This window comes from Cydia strobilella, chromosome 4, assembly GCF_947568885.1.
Source record: "Cydia strobilella chromosome 4, ilCydStro3.1, whole genome shotgun sequence".
NCBI lineage: Eukaryota > Metazoa > Arthropoda > Insecta > Lepidoptera > Tortricidae > Cydia > Cydia strobilella.
The window spans coordinates 21,609,722-21,631,860 of NC_086044.1; the positions used below are offsets into that span (position 1 = coordinate 21,609,722).

The following is a 22,139-nucleotide window of genomic DNA, read 5'->3' on the forward strand; positions in this document are numbered from 1 at the left end:
TTTAGAAATAAAAGGCTTTTTTATTTTTTATTTTATTTATTTATTTTAAAGGAACTGCTTGAAAATCAGCAATTATTAAAAACAATTTGTGAAAAATCCCGCTGATTAGGTTACAGGCTGCACTAAAAATTGAAATACCTACAAAATAATACTTTATAAATAGATAAGGGTTCTTTTTACTTTAAAGAACGGCAAGAAAGGCATTAATTGACAAAATCAGAAACCTTTGGACTTTGACATTGACCTGAAATTCTAACAATATAAAAACAATGCATAAAACTCGCTTAAGTTTTTAGTTTTAATGAAATACATGTAAAACCTTGAAGGATATTTAATCCTATAAGTATAAAGATTAGATACTACATACTATTTGTCATCACAAATTGCAAAAACAAAGGAATAACCTCAAAACTTTAAGTATCTGGTAAAAAACAGCTACTCTACAGACTTTAGGACTACGTTGACGGAGTCAACCGCTATACCTACCTGTTCATTATTGGTGCTGTATTTAGAACTTAAATAAGCAAAACAAGTCTTTTCGTGCGTGTAAGTAACTTGCAATCTCACTCCTCCGAGCATTATAAATGTTTAAACTTTGTTTGAATACTTGTTTTCCAAAAAATACTAGGATTAATTAAGCACTATTGCAGGATAAATTTTATTTTATTTTAAATGTACATACAATTTATTTACAAAAAATAGTTTTGGTATTTTAAAGTATTATTTATCTTCTGTCAGTCATTATCATTAGTGTCAAAAGTGTCACTGCCAGATTATTGCACTCATAAATGTTGCCATGGGAAAAGCACTGAATCCCTTCATTGCATTGAACGACGGAAGGCCGAGCCGAGTAAACATTTATAGTTGGTCAAACCAATTTGTCAGTCAGTAACAACCAGGAAAATTATACTTATCCCTTTCTTTTGGGTGCTAGTACTAGTGTAAGACAACGATAGTATGATTCTCTCTGTCTATATTTGAAATGAGACAGACCTTTGACAAACTATATTACATTTATGCCGCATTCAGACTCCACGTCCACGAGGCTACAGGACAGGAGGGAACGCGAGTACGAGAGTGTAGACAGTGCACTCGTATCCCCTCGTCTTTCCTCGGCTCGCCTCGCTGTTTTTCCGCTTGTTGTCGGTTTTTCGGACGGAGTCAAAGGACGCGAGCGGGTGAGGTGAGGGAATCAGTGAATCAACCACACTTGCGCTCACTCACTTTGTGTTTGCTACTGCAGAGAACATCGAAACTGGACAAAATGATTTCCTTAATCAATTGTTTCTGTAAGCTGTATCTTTTACTGAGGTGTGCCAATAAAGAGTATTCTATCTATCTATCTATCCCTATTTCCCTTATTTTCATGTATTCTATGCTAGATTTACATGGATTAATGCATTGCATGGATTTGCATCGTTTTTTGGTACATATTTTTGGAAAAAGAGTCACCTCATTCACGTCCATCTTGTAGTACACGTAGCGAGCAATTGATTTGAATAAATCGCGAGTGTGGATGGCTAGCACTCGCCAAGACTCGCGCCGAGCGCCTCTAGGAGGCACCTCGAGAGTCTGGACCCGACATTAAAGGTATTTTTCTTTTTGATCAAACTATTGTTAGAAAAATAACACAAATTGGAAAATTACCATCATACCATATATAGTCTGTCAAGGGACTGTCTCATTTCAAACATAGACAGAGATAATCATACTATCTTTGTCTTACACTAGTACTAGCACCCAAAAGAAAAGGATGAGTATAGTTTTTTTGTTCTTATTTACTGACAAGATTTGCTTGACCAACTATAGTTTGTCAAAGGACTGTCTCATTCAAACATAGACAGAGAAAATCATACTATCTTTGTCTTACACTAGTAAGTACTAGCACCCAAAAGAAAAGGACGAGTATAGTTTTTTTTTGTTATTCACTGACAATTTGGTTTGACCAACTATAATATCCCAATAGCTTTTTTCCATAATTCAGATTTTGTCCTTCTTACCTTAATTTACCAGGGAGGTTTTGGGATTATACTGAGCAACTTTTACTATGGGACCAACCACGAAATTGCGAAAAAATATTTACCCCCCCCCCATAATAGAAGATGGACCATCCAAAATGTATATGAAACCGCCAATCTTTTTTTCGCGATTTCGGGGTCGGTCCCATAGTAAAAGTTGCTCAGTATAATTCCAAAACCTCCCCGGTAACGGAAATGCACTTATTTTTAACCACCGCGTATAAATTTTCATTTTTGCATCGGAATAAAAATTAACAATTTAAGCGCAATATTTTATACTGGCACCATACCGTCCGTTCTGAAACCTATTTTCACATCCAAATAAAAATAAAATATGATGTGACAGTCGAGAAATTGGGACCGGAGGGACTACCACGAACCACGAACCGTAGGGGTTTGAGGCGTTAGCCCGGATTGCTAAACAGAAAGAGTAAAGTAAGTATATATGTATAATTGCTTTAGCTTTAGCATAAAATTTGCTGACTGCTCTGTCTAACTCTAACTAGAGGGTGAACTTTGAATGTGCCTACACGTTTCGTTACACGGATTGAAAACAAAAGTACTAAATTTTATTGTTTTTAAAAGCAAAAATGTTGTACGTACATTTATATTTATTTAATTTATTACAACAGATGTGATATTTACCGTCAAACATACAAATGCTTCTTAAAATATTACTCTCGATTCGGTATCTGTGTCTTTTAAGTTCCGTAGTTTGGAGCGTGAAATCACAAGCTTTCTGCTATTGGCCAGGTGGAAGCCCAATAGAATTTTAAAGCAACGGTCTGTCTGTGGTTGACTGGTTGTTGGAGTTGAGTTCAGTCCGGTTCAGGCTGGACTTTCGTTAAATTTAGATAACATTTTACATTTCTTAGCAAACAATCGGGACGTGCAACAGTGCAACTCCTTAAATAACTATTAAACTAATACACAACGGCCGCCGCCGTCTAGAAACGTGAGTATTCACAAATCGTTAGATAACCGTTTGACGCTGTCTCAACGGGCGACGTTCGCTTGTTTTGCCTCCATTTTTAGACGGTTAGACGTGAAATTTTCGAAAGCCTTGTTTACATTTATCATACGTGTTCTATTATATTTAACTATGTGTGCTTAGTGTTAATACCACGTTGAAGCGGTGCACGTGAATTGGTTAACGTTTTTCAGTGCGTAATGGCGCCATCCAGGTTGGCATCTAAGCCAATCGGCGTCAATGAAAACTTGAACGGCATCCTGAGTCATGGCATCACGACGAGGAGTAAGCAGATGGCTACTCTGAAAAGCTACAAAGACAGTATGAAGATGCCAAACAAGAGGAAGGCCGACAGTCCCCTGAAAGATGCGACGGCGAAGCGAGCTGCGTTCGGGGACCTCACGAACGCCTTCAACAAGTCCGCTGCCCCAGAGAAAGCTGCGCCTCACAAAAAAGTTACAGTGGAGTCTAAAATGCTTCCTACACTTAAGGTTAAACAAAATATATTTCTGTTATTTTTTGTACAGAGAGGGTACTCAATTTCTTGGTTTTCTTGACTTCTTTTGTTTAAAACATCGCTAAGGATGTAGATTAATAACTATTGGACTTAATGATCATAAGGTAAGGCTATATTTACATCCTGATACAGGTTAATGAACTTTCCCTCCAAAACTTTTGAAGTTAAGCTATTCTCAACTGATCTCAATTAAAGTTTATTAAATATGCATGAACAATGTTAGCTACTTTATAATCACAAAGAAAGCACATGTTTAGTTATGATTACACTCTTTTTAGGGTTCCGTACCCAAAGGGACAACGGGACCCTATTACGAAGACTCCGCTGTCTGTCCGTCCGTCTGTCACCAGGCTGTATCTCATGAACCATGATAGCTACAGTTGAAATTTTCACAGATGATGTATTTCTGTTGCCGCTATAACAACAAATACTAAAAACAGAATAAACTAAATATTTAAGTGGGGCTCCTATACAACAAACATTATTTTTTTGCCGTTGTTTTCGTAATGGTTCGCGCACGAAGGGTTCCGTCCCTTCGTTCGCGAGTCCGACTCGCACTTGGCCGTTTTTTACAAAATACAAAAATATATATTGCCAGAATTTTTTTAATCATCAATGTTATTTTTAGAACATCAAACCACAAGTCACAGTAAATGGCAAAGCATCAAAGACAAGACAGCTGCAAAGAGTAGCCACCAATGCCCTAGAGTCTGTACATAAGCACTTTGCTAAGGACCCGCCTAAGCCTGTTGCGACTCGGGCCCAGAACGGCATCCTAAAGAACATTGAGAAAAAGGTGCTGAAGGAAAATCAGACTCAGAATCAGAGTAACTCATCAAACTCTGCTAAATCAATGAGGAGTGATGTTTCTGGAGAGCCTTCACTATATATGACTGCATTAGAAAATATGTAAGATTTATACCTGCCATTTTTCATATGTAAGATTTGTTACGATTGTGAAATTCAACTTTCTCTTAACCCTTTGTATGTCTTTGTCAAAAATTTGCTACTGAATTAATAACCTTCATTTGCTTTGAGTCCAAATTGTGTGGTACGTATACGGGACAAGGCATACGAAAGGTATCTTTAGAAAAAGTAGTGGATAAGAATTAATTCCTAATGGTAGTAATGGTAGTAGTTTCTCAATCAAAATTTGAATTATAACTGAAACCTTGACTTAAATACTTATCATCCACACTACTATAATCAACAACTTGTAAGATAAACATAAGTTGGTCAGCAGTATTATTATACATAATGCCCATATTTCAATTTCAATTATTTATTTATAAAATAATAATTTTACACCGCGTCCGCGTACCGGAAGACGAACTGCCGGTAGGCCTCCAACTAGATGGAGCGACGACCTGGTGAAGGTCGCGGGAATTCGGTGGTTGCGAGCGGCACAGGATCGGTCGGAGTGGCGAGCCTTGGGGGAGGCCTATGTCCAGCAGTGGACGTCTATCGGCTGACATGATGATGATGATAAATTTTACACGTCACATTTTCAAATTTACAATTATAATTTATATTCCATATACAACAATAATTAGTATTAATTATAGTAAGTATTTATAGCTAATTATATCACTTGAGCTTGAGTCCGAGTATGAATGTCACATGAATGTATTTAGTAACTCGACTGTACTTTTTTATAAACTTTTCTTATAATTTTACTTGCTTAATATTAAAAATATATTCCGTTTGTTTGATAATATGTACTAGTTTGTATTTGTAATAGTGGCCTGTAAAACTATCTACTCACATAATTATAGTATTTTTCAAATAGCATGTTTAAAGTGACAGATATCACAGTACAATTTTGCAAGATTTTGGTTATAAATTGTATCTAACTGACATCTTTCACCATACCCATTTTTACTATACAGAGTGGCCAAAAAATATGTGCATTCCCGTTGCCAGGGAGGTTTTGGGATTATACTGAGCAACTTTTACTATGGCACCAAATTTTTTTTGGTTCCAAAATCTCACTGGCAACAGGAATGCACATATTTTTTGGCCAGCCTTTATAACATAAACTAAACTAATTAAATTATAATATTACAAAATTAAAACTAAAGTTAAACCTACAAATAAAATAAAAACAAACTATAAAATTAAACTTACCTACAAAAAAAAAGCAATTACAAAGAGAATACCCTTTCTAACAAGTCGGACTGCGGCATGGACCCCATGACACTGGCGGCGTTACCTCTCTAACGCAAGAGAAATACGTTGAAAAAGGTACCGCCATACTATGCATGCTGTTTGAAAAATACTATAGATAGGATCGAACTTCATTAATCATTAATTTCGGGTTATACCCCCAAAAAATTACCATTTTGTTCAATTTCGCATAATCTTGCTTCAATTCTCACTACATTACACCGTTACAGAAGCCCCTTAGACCCCACAAAAGAAGAATGCAAGGCGATCAGCGAGAAACTAGACAAAGTCAACTTAGACGACAGCACAGCGAACAAATCCCTGGACGATGAGACTGATTTCCACCAGGCCCCAGCGGGAGTCGCGGACTTTGACAAGGAGAACTGGAATGATGTGTTCCAAGTGTCACAATATGCTATGGATATTTTCATTTATTTAAAAAGTAGAGAGGTGAGTATAGGATTTCAACTATTTCTAACTTCAAAGCTTATCTTTATACGCTACTTCAAAAAAAGGAGGAGGTTATTGACATATTATAGTATTGAATTGTGGGTATTTAATAAGTAGGTATTCACATTTTGAAATTAGTATTAGTTGAATATGTTGTAAAATTTTAGTGCTAACCACCAATTATTGTGTTAACTTGTTGCTATTGGTGGGAACCTATAATTGGCTTTTTGTTATTTACTTATATAACTATTGTATAATTGATAGCTGTTGGTTCTCCGAAAAATAAATAAACAAATATTGTATGTTAACATGAAGGTAGGATCGGCGCGCGGCGTTTTGGATGCAACACCGCAGTAGGTATACCAAGTTGAAATATATGTAATATTTACGCGTTTAAGCCCTCGATACCTTTGAAGAATGCTATTTCAGAACAATTTATAAATTTAATTGAGGTCATTCACCCCGAGTTGCAACCAAAACACCGATCACTGGAGGTTAACAAATTTCCCCTCCCTTCATTTTTCCGTTTTGCATAAGATAAGCCAAAATTATTGTGTTGACAAATTTTAAGTATATTTTTTGAGCATAGATTTGATGCTTATGTTTAAAAAAGCTAATCTTCTCGTCTTGTAGTTGGGACCATTCATATAAAATGATGAGGTAATTAGGCGAGTCCACACAGAACGAGCTGCCTCTGGTCTGTGTACAGTACATTACGAATTGCCTCGGGTATTGTCCTCAAAAATTTGTCATTGAAATAAATGACAGAAGGTTACAATTTTAATGACGGATTTTTGTGGGCTAGATCCCATTCCCTTTCCTAATTTATAAAAAAATATAACTATGTAATTTCCTTATTATAGAGTATGGACAATTTCTGCTATACATTCTTATTGCTGACCTTTTATATAGGGCCTGGCCCGCACAATGCGTTTTCAGGGTTCCGTACCCAAAGGGTAAAAACGTGACCCTATTACTAAGACTCCGCTGTCTATCTGTCTGTTTGTCCGTCTGCCACCAGGCTGTATCTCATGAACCGTGATAGCTATACAGTTGACATTTTCACAGATGATGTATTTCTGTTGCCGCTATAACAACAAATACTAAATACAGAATAAAATAAATATTTAAGTGGGGCTCCCATACAACAAACGTGATTTTGTTGCCGTTTTTTGCGTAATGGTACGGAACCCTTAGTGCGCGAGTCCGACTCGCACTTGGCCGACTTTTTTTAACACGCCGTCGACGCGCGTTTGTATCGCGACAAACGCAAACTGCTTCGTGGAATAAAAAACGCGGTGTGAAATATCCCTTATAGTATTTATACTTTTCCAGAAACTATTCCCCGTGGATGACTACCTGTCCCGGATGAAAGGCATCACCTCCTGGATGCGAGCCCTCCTCGTAGACTGGATGGTCGAAGTCCAGGAGAGCTTTGAGCTGAACCATGAGACGTTATACTTAGCGGTGAAGCTGGTGGACCTGTACCTGACCAAGTCCTCGCTGAAACAGCAGGAAAAGGACCATCTTACTAAGGAGGAGCTACAGCTGCTTGGGGCTTCTGCGCTGTTCATCGCTTCTAAATTTGACGTAAGTTTAAATTAGTGATACATACTAGTTTTTCTTCAATGGCTATAAGTAAAAGAAGACGCAGCGTGGAAGGTGCGCCAATGAGATTCTCCTGTCGGAGCGTTGCTGACGGTTAAGGAAACTGTACTTTTTAAAGATCTCTCTACGTTGCGATACCTATACCTACATAAATCCATTATTTTTCTCCAGTACAGTTCCACCTTACGATGATACAGACTGCACGAACTTAATTGTTTACTTATTAGATTTTTAGGGTTCCCTACCCAAAGGGTAAAAACGGGACCCTATTACTAAACCACTGACTCCGCTGTCCGTCTGTCACCAGGCTGTATCTCATGAACCGTGATAGCTAGACAGTTGAAATTTTCACAGATGATGTATTTCTTTTGCCGCTATAACAACAAATACTAAAAACAGAATAATATAAATATTTAAATGGGGCTCCCATACAACAAACGTGATTTTTTTGCTGTTTTTTTCCGTAATGGTACGCTACCCTTCGTGCGCGAGTCCGACTCGCACTTGGCCGGTTTTTTTTAAATTATGATACCTGCTGCAAGTTCCTAGATTACAAAAATAAAATTATCAATATCTTGTTTCATTTTGCAGATTTTTTTCTGTCAAAATTTCGCTCGTCCATCCGCCATTACTACCGGAAATATCTAACAAATTATTTACACTTCATATTTTTTCACGCGTCATAAACTATTTTCCCTTTTCCCCAAACATATCACCAACTACCACACAATTCACTGTCTACTTAAGGGGCTACCTGAGGTTTTCATCGATTTTTGACAAGTTTTGAATCGTATCTCCTACTTTTGCACTACATATAGAATTATAAGACAAGCGGCTATCGGTTCTTCAATCTTTTATCTCCATTTTTGTCTACCGGATTGTGAAAAAAATGAATACTTATTTATTTATGATTGTTTTAAACATTGTCTAAAAAAACACTTTTTTCGTATCTCGATTGCTGTGAAAGATCTTACTTATACGAAATCTACATATTTGGGTTCGTCTTAGACGTCTCTAAAAATTTGTCTAAGGTTTTAATTTTAAACTAATTAACACAAAAGTTATGGCTAGAAAACCAGTTTTTTGTCCTAAAATTGTTCAACTTTGATGCCAAATATTTGGAAAACAATGAACTTTGAAGTAAATATGGGATACTATATTGCTAAAATCCGTTGCTCTTAATATGTAAGCTACAAAAAACATTAGAAAACCAAGGGTTTCAAATCGAAGGTCAATGGGGCATGGGATCCCCTTAAGTAAGGGTTAAATTGAAGGGTGCAATTGAATAAGGACTACTCTAATACTGATTTAAATTAACACGATTTTCACTCATAATTTTATAACTAAAACGGGATTTCGTCTACATGGAATCCAGTAATTAGCAAATGTAAGGGGGAAAAAACATCCCGCCACATACCATCGGATGTCGTGAGTGTTGTGTGTAGGCAAAGTGACAACCCTAGCGTACAAGTTAATAATCAAAATCAGGGGGTTGTCACTGCGCAGTTTAGGTATATTTGGCCGGCGCACCGCCCAGGCAGGTGTATGGCAGTGGGCTGCCGCTCGGCTCGCACGATAGTCGTGTCACGTGGCGCTCGCGCAAAATTTAAATTACGCAATGGCTTCGAAACCTAAATCGCGATCTAATCTGTATAAAAGATAATGTTCTGTTTACGGATGTCTGAATAAACGGAAGAACAAGGAAGATTTTTAAAATTCCGGACTATATTGACCGACATATTTTCAAAGGAATAAGTACTTCTGTGGCATATCTACTTCCGTGAGAATCAGACATACTATCTCCGGCTTAAATATTTATGTTTACAGAATCAACGTTTGTAATTCCTACATATTTACATATTTATCTTAAAAATAATAAATCAGTAGGTATAGGTACAAAAACTTGTGGCGTGACAACCCCGTGCCGACACTCGCAGCTCGGTCATAAAACTGCGGCGCGCAAAGAAGATTCACGGTTCGTGCGCGGTTATAAGTTTCAATTATGCTTGCAGGCGGCGAGTGTAGGTATAATTTTATACCTAAATCTGGCTTTTGTGAAGGAGTGAATTTTCTGTACGGTAGTACTATTAGTTATTCTGTGTCAAGATCAAGTGTGGGTAGTTCGCAAAACCCGCGCGGCAATAAGATGTTGATACAGTTCCTCGCCAGTCTGCCTGTGACCACGATCGTAACGTCACGTTCGAAACGTCAGGCCATATATAAACGTAAGTTTGTACGCGATTATGAAAGGATCTTGATCAAATAAGTACAAAGGGTGGTAACGTCTTCAAGATTCCCAATCCCAGTTTATATTTGCACCCCAATCTTGTGTGCCAAATTGAAAACCACCCATGCAATGCTCTGATTTCTGTCCGTCTTACACAATGGGACCCCTCACTGAAAGGTAAATGACAATGTATTCATTCTGTATGCACCCTAAACTCTCAGCTGCTAGTTAGCTGTTTGTTAAAAATCTCACGCCTTATCATTTGGTTTGGGGAAGCCATAAGCTGCTACAACTGTTATATACAATATGACGGCTGATTTATAGTATTGGTTTCGTAATTTCAAATTATAATACTGGTAAAACTAGTATGGAGATTAGAATTCTTATATGACTGACTGACAGTTTCTGTGGCCTCTTTCTACGATGTAATACTTCATCCATACTAATATTATAAATGCGAAAGTCTGTCTGTCTGTCTGTGTGTTCCCTCTTCACGCTTAAACCGCTGAATCGATTTAGATGAAATTTGGCATAGAGATAGATTGAGTCCCTGAGAAGGACATAGGATAGTTTTTATCCCGAAAATCATCCCTTAAGAAAGTAAAAAGCGGGGTGGAATTGAGATAATTAATGAAGTGTCTGCTAATTTGTGTGCATAATATGCTCAAATTGAATAATTGCTATGAAAATTTGTCCAGGCGCTATCAGGCGCGGCTTCCTCTAAGGAGCGCTTGTGCAGTGCACTCCCATAAATAATCATAATGAAATTATAGTGCCTAATTAATATATTACTCTTTAAGATCTATCGTACAAAAGTAAAATACCAATTAAATAATTACCTTTATTCATTATAAGTTTATAGACGGCCTATACTACTCGGCCTACTCCTATAATTTCATAGGAATCATAGGTAACGCGCGAAGCGGAGCGCTTTGGATTGCGCTCCTATGAAAAAGATTTAGTACATAAAATCAATAGGAAATTCAATAAGAGCGAAAGAGAAGTTTCGCTACAGTTCCGCACGTGAAACAGAAGATTTTCTATGAAGAAAGAGGTAAAATTGGAGCGGCGCTCCGTAGCCCGTTTGACCTTGCGCCCTCTCGTCGAATGCGCGCGCATTGTGCGCGCCATATTGTCACTTGTTTGTAAACAGACCTTAGTTAGTAGTCAATTTTAAAGTACGCGCGTGAATGGAATTTTGGCATTTTTTTATTATAAATAATTAACCAAGAGTTTAAGCAGTAAGTGCACATAATTTGTTTGTTGTGAGGTATTTAAAATGAATGAATTTAACGGGAGAATGTGAAAAAAGTTTACAAAATCGACTCGAGTTCAATATAAAAGGAAAACCTTGAACTTTCGTAACAATGTTCGTCAAAAACAAAAACTTATATGTCATTAAATAAGATCAATATGCAAAAACACCGTGGTTGTGTTATGTCGCTGTGATAAAAGTAACTAGGTGTTTTAGTTTATCGTGTTACCTACCTAAGTACATATGTCTTGTTTGGAGCGGGCGCGGGCGGGCCGGGCGACGGCTGTGCGGTGAGTTTGCTTGGACCGAAACCGATGTGTTAACAATTTAGCACATATTTCCATAAAATTTTAAAACAACATTCACAACCTAGAATCCATTTTTAAAATGAACTGCAGTTAGCGTCTATCGGTCGTCAAGATATTCGTAATAGCGAAATTCTATAAGAGAGTTCAATGACCGTATTTTGTGTCGGTTAATTGAATGTGTAGTTTTTTACTGTGATAGTGAACACCCATAATATAGAATCACCAGCCGCCGCTGGGCGCTATTCTTACTTTAGCTGCTGTTACTAAGTCCGCGCAGACGAAGTCGCGGGCAAAAGCTAGTATGAAAATAAGACCAATATGATTATGGTGGTTTTGCTGATGCCATTGCAGTTACTTTGTAGTTTGTGTCACAAAACTTACAGCACATCTATTCAGCCATCACTTTTATAGTTGGTATACGGTATACTATACTCATCCTTTTCTTTAGGGTGCTAGTACTAGTGTAAGACAAAGATAGTATGGTTCTCTCTGTCTATGTTTGAAATGAGTCCTTTGACAAACTATAACTTATAACGTTTTTATTTTTATACTTAAGCAGGAGCGTGTACTCTCTCTTCCGGAAATCGTTTTATCCAGATCGCGATTTTTGCCATTAGCAATTTTTACCATTTTATTTTTTCTCAATAGCTTCCTTTCCCGAAAGAATTTCTAACTACTAAATACTAAAAACAGAATAAAATACTTCCATACAACAAACGTGATTTCTTTGCAGTTTTTTGCGTAATGGTACGGAACCCTTCGTACGCGAGTCCGACTCGCACTTGGCCAGTTTTAGTGATTGACTGATATTTCTTGACTAGAATAGATTTTGTTATTATTATTTAACCCACTTCAATGAAAGTTTTTTTTTTTTTCAAATGCATGTTCTATATGTGTTAATATATTGCAAGATCGAAGCTTGATGAGGCATTGAGTAACTGATATTCTGCGAGTTTTAATAATAAATAATAAATAAATAATTTCTTTATTCAGATACGGTGTTCCAAATTTGTTAGTTTGTTACTTAAAAGCTAGGTTATTTATATTAAAACTATTTTTTATTACACACTAATTTAAAAAATATATATCCCCTGAATGGGGGTTTATAAGTGAGGACATCCAATGTCTTTGTAAATTTGGCCTGTCCGCTAACATATTTAGTATGCTGTTGGCACTCCCCTGTATTCTGCTTCTGATGGACATGATCTTTTTACGCATAATGGCGTGGAAGTCCTCTACGTGTGCGTCGGCGAACATGCCAGATGCACTGCAGAATCTAGGGAGCCCCATCAGCACCCTAAACATGTTATTATAGAGGACTCGTAAGGCGCTGAGGGCTCTCTGAGTATATCTAACCCACAGGCCGCTGGTGTAGAACGATTGACAGAAGGACTTGAACAAGGTTCTCTTTACTTCCCCCGTACAATGCGCGAACCTGCGAGCCAGCATATTCAATAATGTTTATGTTATATATATTATAATGTTAATGTTTATGTTGTGTTAATAATGATGTAATTACTTTCAGGAACGCATCCCCCCTCTAGTAGACGATTTCCTGTACATCTGCGATGGCGCGTACTCACTCAGCCAGTTGCTCAAAATGGAGATGACCATCCTCCGCACCGTGGACTTCGACCTCGGCATGCCGCTCTCATACCGCTTCCTGCGTCGCTATGCTCGGGTCAGTACACCGTACATTTACATAACTTATATCTGCCGGGCTAGCACATGATTGACGCGAGAGTATTGTATTGTATTTATTTATTGCATTTCACATGTACATTACAAGTACTTAAGAGTATAGGTAGGTACACAAATGACACATGAAACCCTGATGGGCGCAGCAATGTAGGTAGATAGCTAAACAATATTAATCGTTTCATTATTGTTATTCAATTATGTAAAATTAGAATACTAACCTTAGTTGTAAGACTTCATACTGCTACTAACAAATGTAATTTATTATATAATTTAATATTAATTTTACATGTTATTCAATTGTATATGGACATGGTCCGAAATAAAGAATATTCATTCATTCATTCATTCATTATACAATTAGGTACATTGTTATTATCGCACCGAGACACAGGTACACAAACAAATATGAGCAGATAAACTGGATATACTGTATATCGCCGCGACATAGACTACACGTCCCCCTTTAATTAATACACTTAGTAAAAGACGGGTAGTCTATCTCGCGGCGAGATACTGTCGCGTCAATCATATGCTCGGCCTACTGATGAGATAATTACCGAAAAAAAAAACACATATCTTCGCAAGACTGTTCGCGCTTTCGGACTTTGACAGTGGTTTTAAAGTGACTTTTCTGATGTTACAGTGTGCGCGTCTGTCAATGCCAACATTGACTCTGGCGCGCTTCGTGCTAGAACAGTGTCTACTAGACTACGCTTTAGTACAACACTCGGACAGCAAGATGGCGGCTGCGGCTCTTTACATCGCGCTACGTATGAAATCGCTTGGACACTGGACGCCTACGTTGGAGTATTACACAGGTAACTAATACAGTGTGCGTCTATCAAGGAAAACATAGACAATAATCCGGTTCGTGCTAGAACAGTGTCTACTAGACTACGCTTTAGTACAACAGTCGGACAGCAAGATGGCGGCGGCGGCTCTTTACATCGCGCTACGTATGAAATCCCTTGGACACTGGATGCCTACGTTGGAGTATTACACAGGTAACTATTATTGTTTGTCCGTCTGTTTATGCCAATGTGGACAGTAATCCAGTTCGTGCTAGAACAGTGTTTACTAGACTACGCTTTAGTACAACACTCGGATAGCAAGATGGTGGCGGCGGCTCTTTACATCGCGCTACGTATGATATCGCTTGGACACTGGACGCCTACGTTGGAGTATTACACGGGTAACTAATACACAGTGCGTCTATCAATGTTGATATAGACAATAATCCGGTTCGTGCTAGAGTAGTGTCTACTAGACTACGCTTTAGTACAACACTCGGACAGCAAGATGGTGGCGGCGGCTCTTTACATCGCGCTACGTATGATATCGCTTGGACACTGGACGCCTACGTTGGAGTATTACACAGGTAATAAATACAGTGTGCGTCTATCAAGGAAAACAGACAATAATCCGGTTCGTGCTAGAACAGTGTCTATTAGACTACGCTTTAGTACAACAGTCGGACAGCAAGATGGCGGCGGCGGCTCTTTACATCGCGCTACGTATGAAATCCCTTGGACACTGGACGCCTACGTTGGAGTATTACACGGGTAACTAATACAGTGTGCGTCTATCAATGTTGATATAGACAATAATCCGGTTCGTGCTAGAGTAGTGTCTACTAGACTACGCATTAGTACAACACTCGGATAGCAAGATAACGGCGGCGGCTCTTTATACTGGACGCTCACGCCTTAGTACTACAAAGTACTAAGGCGTGCCTTGTTTTGTATGTCAGAGATCAGGGCCATTTAAGAATCCACTGTGCAGAATATTGTATAAAAATCTATTCAAAATATTGTCTTTTATCATAAAATAAAACTATGAAAACGGGTTATATCGCGTATATTGAATTTATAATACATCCCGACGTTTCGAACCCTTTACAGCGTTCGTGGTTAACGGGTGACGAACGCTGTAAAGGGTTCGAAACGTCGGGATGTATTATAAATTCTATATACGCGATATAATCCGTTTTCATAGTTTTATTTCATGAATCTATTCAAAATTAAATTTCACTGCAGATAGCTTTATTATACGCAAGAGTGTAATTCAATAAGATATGCCATTAAAACCACAATTTCACTTATTCCAGGCTACACGTTTCAAGAGATCCTCCCCATCGTCCTAGAACAGAATGCATCCCTGCACAAGAAACCCAAGTCGGCCATCAGCACCGTCCGCAACAAGTACTCCCACACGATCTTCTTCGAGGTGGCCAAGGTGCCCCTCCTCCCCGATGAAGCGCTGAGCAGCTGAGGACAACGTGGCATCTTACTCAATATACTCAGGTGGGTACGCTTGCTCTGATACAGTATTATTGTATGGCCGGATAGTGGTAGAAGAAAGTTGCTGGTTAGGATGCGTTTACATTGATCCGACTGCCTATTTCGATCACTGATGATTAGTTGAGACAGTGTAACGCACCCTTATATTGTCGATTGAAACAAAGAAATACTACAGATGAAGCTTTTTAGTGGAATGTAAGGCGTTTACCATACTGGATGCTATTAGCACGTCCGGTCCGATGTGTGACCGGGATATCTATAATACGCGCATTTCGTTGTCTCACTCATTGTAGCGACATGCGAATCGCATCCAGTGTGAAACACTGATAACCGCCTAAATCGGTTATATAAACCTACATCTGTAGCGCATAATAATGTTTTCCATCGTACTTTCTCGGAAACGTTCGTATTTGTCATGCTACCTCATTCAACCTCAGTACTATTTGTACCGAGACCGACTGAAACAGCAAGACGCGTTCCGTGAATGATGGAAAATAATTAGTGTCTCTATTCCTCATTTTAGGCATATTACAATGCACTTATGTATGTCAAAAACTACTTTCTACTGCCGTTATTCGATGGTCAGACTGCCAGTTATAGTCGGCATCAAATATATCGGAGCGGCCGAGGTGCTCAAAATATCTGAACACGCACTCTAACGCCTTGACAATGAGGGCTAACGCGTATGAATTCGCCGCTAGGGGCGCTAGTGTAGATGGTGGTCTTTTCCATAGTTCGAAATGTCAAATGTCACTTGTCACTTCAATGACTGACAGCTGTTCTTTAGTCTTTTGGACCACCATCAACAGAGCGCCATCTTGATAGTTAGCATCGTGATTAATTACTTTGTTATTTGCTCATTAATCGATAGCTTATTATACAGTAAACTAATGTGGTAGTGTGCAGTGAATGGAGAATTAATTTTGAAGCGCGTTTAACCACCATCTTGGAGTCAACGGCCGGTAGTCCACGTGCTTCTTGTAAAGTCTAGCTATCGATTTACAAGAGCTAACAAATCACCGTACACTGTCTTGTACAACCGTACAATTTTTGTCGTTTTTAAACCTCTTAATACCTCGATACTGGCGAAATAGTCCCACTGGGCTGAAGCCATAATTTTAAAAGAAAAAAAAAACAGAGCCGCCAACTGGTGAGCAAAAAAACGATAGCCCTCATAGAGTGCGTGTTCAGATATTTGTGACCACCTCGGCCGCTCCGATATATCTGATGGCGACTGTACAATGGCTATCGGTAACCTACGTTTACTAAGTGGAATAATGAACTGTAGAAGAAACATGTAAAAATTTGGAAAATTTACTTGTCAACACATGTTTATCACTTGTTTATTATTGTACTGTGGATTTTGCGAAATTTACACGGCAGTTATAAAGCCTAGCTAAGAAAACATTCGTTCTAAGAGAAACGAAACGCTAACTGTCTCTATTTCACTAATAAGGAAGAGTGAAAGACATAATTGTGGTATTTCTACCTTATTGTCGATGGCGCTTACGCCATTATAAACGATGCTCCGATATAAATACAATGCCGCGCGACGCTGTGCGGGCGTAAGCGCCGTCGACAATAAGGTACCTTTTCATAGAAAATGCCCCAATTCATGTAATTAACGGGTCTAACGCGATTAAATTTAAATTATCCTGTATAATTCGAATTATAGTAGAATAAAATAAATTTTGACCCAAAAGTAATTATGTAATATTAATAATAAAATGCTGTTCCCATTAGATGTAAGTATTTTTTTGACATGTAAAATATTTACTTATATTTTATCAATAAAAGATTGGTTGATTGAAATTTCATTATTTTACCTTTTTTTCCGACGTTAAACTAACTAATCTTCTTAGCACAAGTGTTTTCTCACTTAAAAAGAGACACCAGCGCAGATATTCTGATTTGTGTTTTTTAAGCTACCGAATATTTTTTTTTTTTTATAATGTCGGGTAGTTTAGAATTGTTTACCAGTATCTTAATCGACATTTTGCTGGGACGTCAGTCTTCAGTGACCACAGCTAGTGCAACCTAGTTGAAACGTCAAAAAAAAGGTAAAACTATGAAATTTAATCACGTTAGATCCGTTAATGACATTAATTATGTGTACAAACAGCGAGAATTTAGAGTGATAGACAGACAAAAGCGTTTCGTTATACGTTCTCTGCAAACGATTGTCATTTTGGCTAGGCCCCCACATTACTATGTTACATTTGCGCGACTCACAAATTTAAAGACAAATCAATGTGTAAAATTATTCGTTTTCTGCAGACTTTATTCTACTAGAGAATATAAGTTCGTTATTTATAAATGCAAGTGATATAGTTATTTACGATACGAGTGCGAATTAACTATTCGCACGTGTATCGTACAACGTTTTAAATTTTCGACGTAGTTACGTAATGTGCTTATTATAGCACAGGGTGTCGTAATACGAGTACCACATGTACTGTAAAATGTTAAATAACCGATAGTCATTAAACAGCTGGCATTACTGTACTCGTACTGTGTTTAGTTCAGAACATTTCCAGTGAAATTCAATTTTGTACAGAAACCGCTATTACAGGGTTCTATGTTACATTTTCAAGATAGTTGAAATTCGACTTAATGTCACTATGATAAAGTTCAAATTTCAGTTCGATAAAAGTGAAACCTGTAACATTGGGCCAGCGAAACATCGACTAGGCGTAAGATTAAAATCGGTAAGAATTCAAGAGACGTTCTAACGGTGACTTTACGAGAGTTGTTTTCTTAAATAGTTTTGTCGCATTGTTACGGTGTGCAAATGTGAGGTGCCACAACGCTATTTACAATTAGGATAGGGATCTGACCAATTAATTATAGACATATTGTTCTCGTTATGATGATAATTGTATGTATAATTGTAATGTAGACCAGGCGGCCGCTCACTGCCCCAGGGACCTTTCCAAACGGAGCGGCAGACATAACAAAGTGACCGTCTTTATAAATATCGACACTATGAAAAAAAGACTTACAGTTGTAGGGCATAATCATTTTCCAACGTTTTTTCACGGGAACGTACGAACGTGTCTCGCTATACAAACGTTTATACGACAAATACGAACGTTTCCGAGAAAACACGATGGAAAACAATTATGCACTATATCTGTATCTTGTTCTGCCAATCAAAAGAAAAATGTGGTAATTATGCATGTGATGCATTCAGTTACTGCGTTTCAACTTTTGAGAAGCAGTATGAGATACGAGATTTTTTCAAAGTATTGACGATATCATATTTTAATAGAAATTTGACATTAATGACTATATACGTCACAGCGATCTTGTCAGTAGAAAAGGCGGCAAATTAAAAAAAAATGTAGGTGCGAAGAAGAAATGTAGAAAATTTGAATTTCGCGCCTTTTTAACACGCTTTTATTAGGTCGACCTGTAACTAACTATGTAATGGAATCTAAAGTAACTAATTTAACCATCTTCCCGGTTTCCGATGAAGCTGAATACGCATACGCATGTAAGTCGGGTGACAATGCAATATTATGTACCATCGAGCTGATCTGATGATGAAGACAGGAGGTGGTCATAGGAACTCTTGTGATAAAACAACGCAACCTAATTGTGTTTGGGGTTTTTAGAATTGTATCGATGAGTATTAGTTGCCTGTGGAAAAAAAGTACAGTCAGCGATAAGAGCATTCTACAGACAAGTTGGGTGTGTTTCAGTATATATTGCCACATTTTGTCAATGCGAATGCCATGCACAGTTATCTTGGTTCGACTCTATCGCTCTATTGCCGCGTGATTTGCTGTCGACGCCACTCTGTTCGGAATTGTACCTTAAATTTAATAGAGAATTGGTAGAGCTTAGGATAATTTTAGCGTAAAGGTTTACATTTAAGCGGGAGCATGACGAAATGTGAAATGTTATAACGCTTTAAAGTCTTTATAATATTTGCTCTTTATGCAAAGTTTATTTACAATCTTTTTTTCGTAAAGAGAACAAAAACAACGAAAGAGAGACTGACACTTTTTAATGTTAAGGTATTTTTTTTTACCTTATTTTGGAAGCTACTTAATTATTTAATGTGCCATATGTGAATGGCAAAAATCTGACCACAGAAGTGCACAAACTTTTACTGAAACTAAGTTAAACTTGTTGAAGCTATAAGTTTCTTTGTAATTCTCAAACTGTTTGAAAAAAATTAACCAAAATCATTACCAACCTTTTTCGCCTTCCCGCACAAATTTACAGTAAGTAGATGCAATTTTACCAAAAAACGTATACCTAATAGTACCCGCATTCCAATGTTTTTCCGCTTTTTTCTTCTATAAATATTATTTAGTGTTATTGTCTTCCTGTAGTAAATTTTGTAGTGATTTAAATAAATTGCGAAATGCAGTCGGAAAGCCGTAGATACTAAAATATGCTAAGGTTTGGAGATCCCCGGGCGGCGTAACTATATTTTCACTGTCCTATTCGTATGAATACTAAACCACAAATATTATCGATAAAATTATCGATGTTGATTCTCAAACTACCATTTCGAAATAACATATTCACTAACTAAATATCAGTAAATAAATATATTTGCGGTTTAGTGCACATTCAAATCGGTATTATTTAGAAGTAAATAGTTTTACTCGCAATATTTAAGCGTTCGCTCGCCCGCGCGTCGTCCTAATATTGTACGCTTAAATACTAGACTAGACTATCGCAACTCCGCGGTACCAGACCGGACCTAGCCTCGGATGTGTCCAGATATTTTTATATAAAATATGTACTTGGCAAGATTTGCTAATACTCTTTTAATTATAACAATTATTAATAATGGATTTTTGTAATGTTTTAATTATAAACTTTACATAGTAATTATTGTGAGATTGTTCACAACATTTGTCGTATGTTTTGTAATTTATCACATTTTAAAGAGTACAAAATATTGGAATGTTATAATAATGTTGTTCATTAATGATAAGTTTTAGAATAATTCAATTTTAATGCTGTTTTTACCTAATATCATTTGTCGTCTAATTATACAAAACTGATGTAAAACCCCAACTTGTAAATAAAGTGATTTTGGTTTGGTAATTCCTGACTACTTAATTTCAGAGTAAAAAATATCCACCAGGATTCCCATGAATTCTTATTTTAAAACTTCTTTATTCGAGAATGGACACTCACTAAATGTGACGTTTTCAATCAAAAGGTACCAAATTGTCGCTCTGACAGATTATTCGTATAAAGATTCAAGCAAATTTCGTCCTTATGGTAAGCGACGACGTGGTACCTTTTGCTCAAAAACGTCACATACCTGCCAGAGTACCCAGTTGGTGCAAACTTAAAAATTGGCGTGAATTAAATTTACACAGCGCAAGTGACATTACTTTGGACAGCGCACGCAGTGGCGTAATTATCATCCCGCGTGTTGCGAATCCTACAATTTTGGATTCCCCGGGGCTGTAACATTTTGTCCATTCTGCCACCCTGTTCAGATGTTCACGCCAATGAGCAAGCGCCACATAATACCTAGTTATAGAGGCCGTGCGCGTTGGAGGGCTGCCATCTTGTGTACTGAATTGGAAATATAAACATGACACTTCACGCCTTATCTCTTCACGCAATTATTAGGGTTGGCACAACTTGACGTCCCTTTGCGTGTACGACCACAGATAATACCCTGAATTTTGACAACCCTAAAAAGCCGAAAGGGGTAGTACCATACATAAGAAAGGGACAGCATGATTCGTCCTTGAATCGCTGTCAAACTTCGGTTTTGTAGGAAGTTTCCTTTCTGTACGGTAGTACTATTACTTATTCTGTAGTGATAGAGAGGCAGAAACCGAACTTTCGATTTTCGTGTTTCGCGGTAGGCCCTATGATTGTGCTAGTGACGCCTTCTACGCAGAGTTGTGCGTAATATTCCCTACTAGCTTTTGCCCGCGACTTCGTCTGCGTGGACTTAGTAACAGCAGCTAAAGTAAGTATAGCGCCTGGAAAAATTCTCATAGCAAACATTCAATTTGAGCATATTATGCACACAAATTAGCAGGCACTTCATTAATTATCTTAATTCCACCCCGCTTTTTACTTTCTTAAGTAATGATTTTCGGGATAAAAACTATCCTATGTCCTTCTCCGGGACTCAACCTATCTCTATGCCAAATTTCATCTAAATCGATTCAGCGGTTTAAGCGTGAAGAGGGAACACACAGACAGACATACTTTCGCATTTATAACATTAACTAGCTTTTGCCCGCGACTTCGTCCGCGTGGAATTAGTAATTTGGGTACCTTAATTCTTCAACAAATCTGCTTTTTAATCCATCCTTGTTTCAACCCCAAATTGGTCCACACTTCTACATTTCCAACCCCATTTTTTACACCCTTAAGGGATGATTTCGGGGATAAAAGTTATTCTACATCCTTTCCCACAGCTCAAACTATCCCCATACCAAGTTTCATCTAAATCGGTTCAGCGGTTATTGATTCCCCATACAAATTTTCACCCCCTTGAGGGGTGAGTTCTGGGATAAAAAGTATCCTATGTCCTTCCCCGGGAGTTAAACTATCTGTATACCAAATTTCAACTAAATCGGTTTAGCGGTTTAAGCGTGAAGAGGTAACACACAGACAGACA

At 37.8% G+C, this 22,139-nt stretch overlaps 2 protein-coding genes across 3 annotated transcripts in view; one reads left to right on the plus strand and one right to left on the minus strand.

Moving 5' to 3' along the window:
• The window catches only part of LOC134740849 (peroxisomal ATPase PEX1-like), a 35,382-nt gene extending 34,669 nt beyond the window's left edge, over positions 1 to 713 (minus strand). Inside the window, exon 1 of the mRNA XM_063673501.1 lies at positions 487 to 713. Coding sequence (XP_063529571.1) covers positions 487 to 579 — 93 coding nt within the window. The 5' untranslated portion in view covers positions 580 to 713. The remainder of the gene's footprint in view (positions 1 to 486) is intronic.
• Positions 714 to 2,814: 2,101 nt separating this feature from the next.
• LOC134740823 (G2/mitotic-specific cyclin-B3) lies at positions 2,815 to 20,590 on the plus strand. Of its 2 annotated transcripts, XM_063673465.1 has the most exons (9): positions 2,815 to 2,973; positions 3,183 to 3,479; positions 4,134 to 4,414; positions 5,902 to 6,121; positions 7,457 to 7,711; positions 13,045 to 13,200; positions 13,864 to 14,038; positions 15,328 to 15,523; positions 18,163 to 20,590. In XM_063673465.1, exons 2-8 carry the CDS (start codon positions 3,189 to 3,191, stop codon positions 15,489 to 15,491), a joined length of 1,542 nt encoding a protein of 513 aa, XP_063529535.1. In that variant the 5' UTR covers positions 2,815 to 2,973; positions 3,183 to 3,188; the 3' UTR covers positions 15,492 to 15,523; positions 18,163 to 20,590. The 2 variants fall into 2 exon arrangements, with proteins under 2 accessions (XP_063529535.1, XP_063529534.1); XM_063673464.1 differs by having other exon boundaries at positions 15,328 to 20,590.
• The last annotated feature ends 1,549 nt before the right edge of the window (positions 20,591 to 22,139 follow it).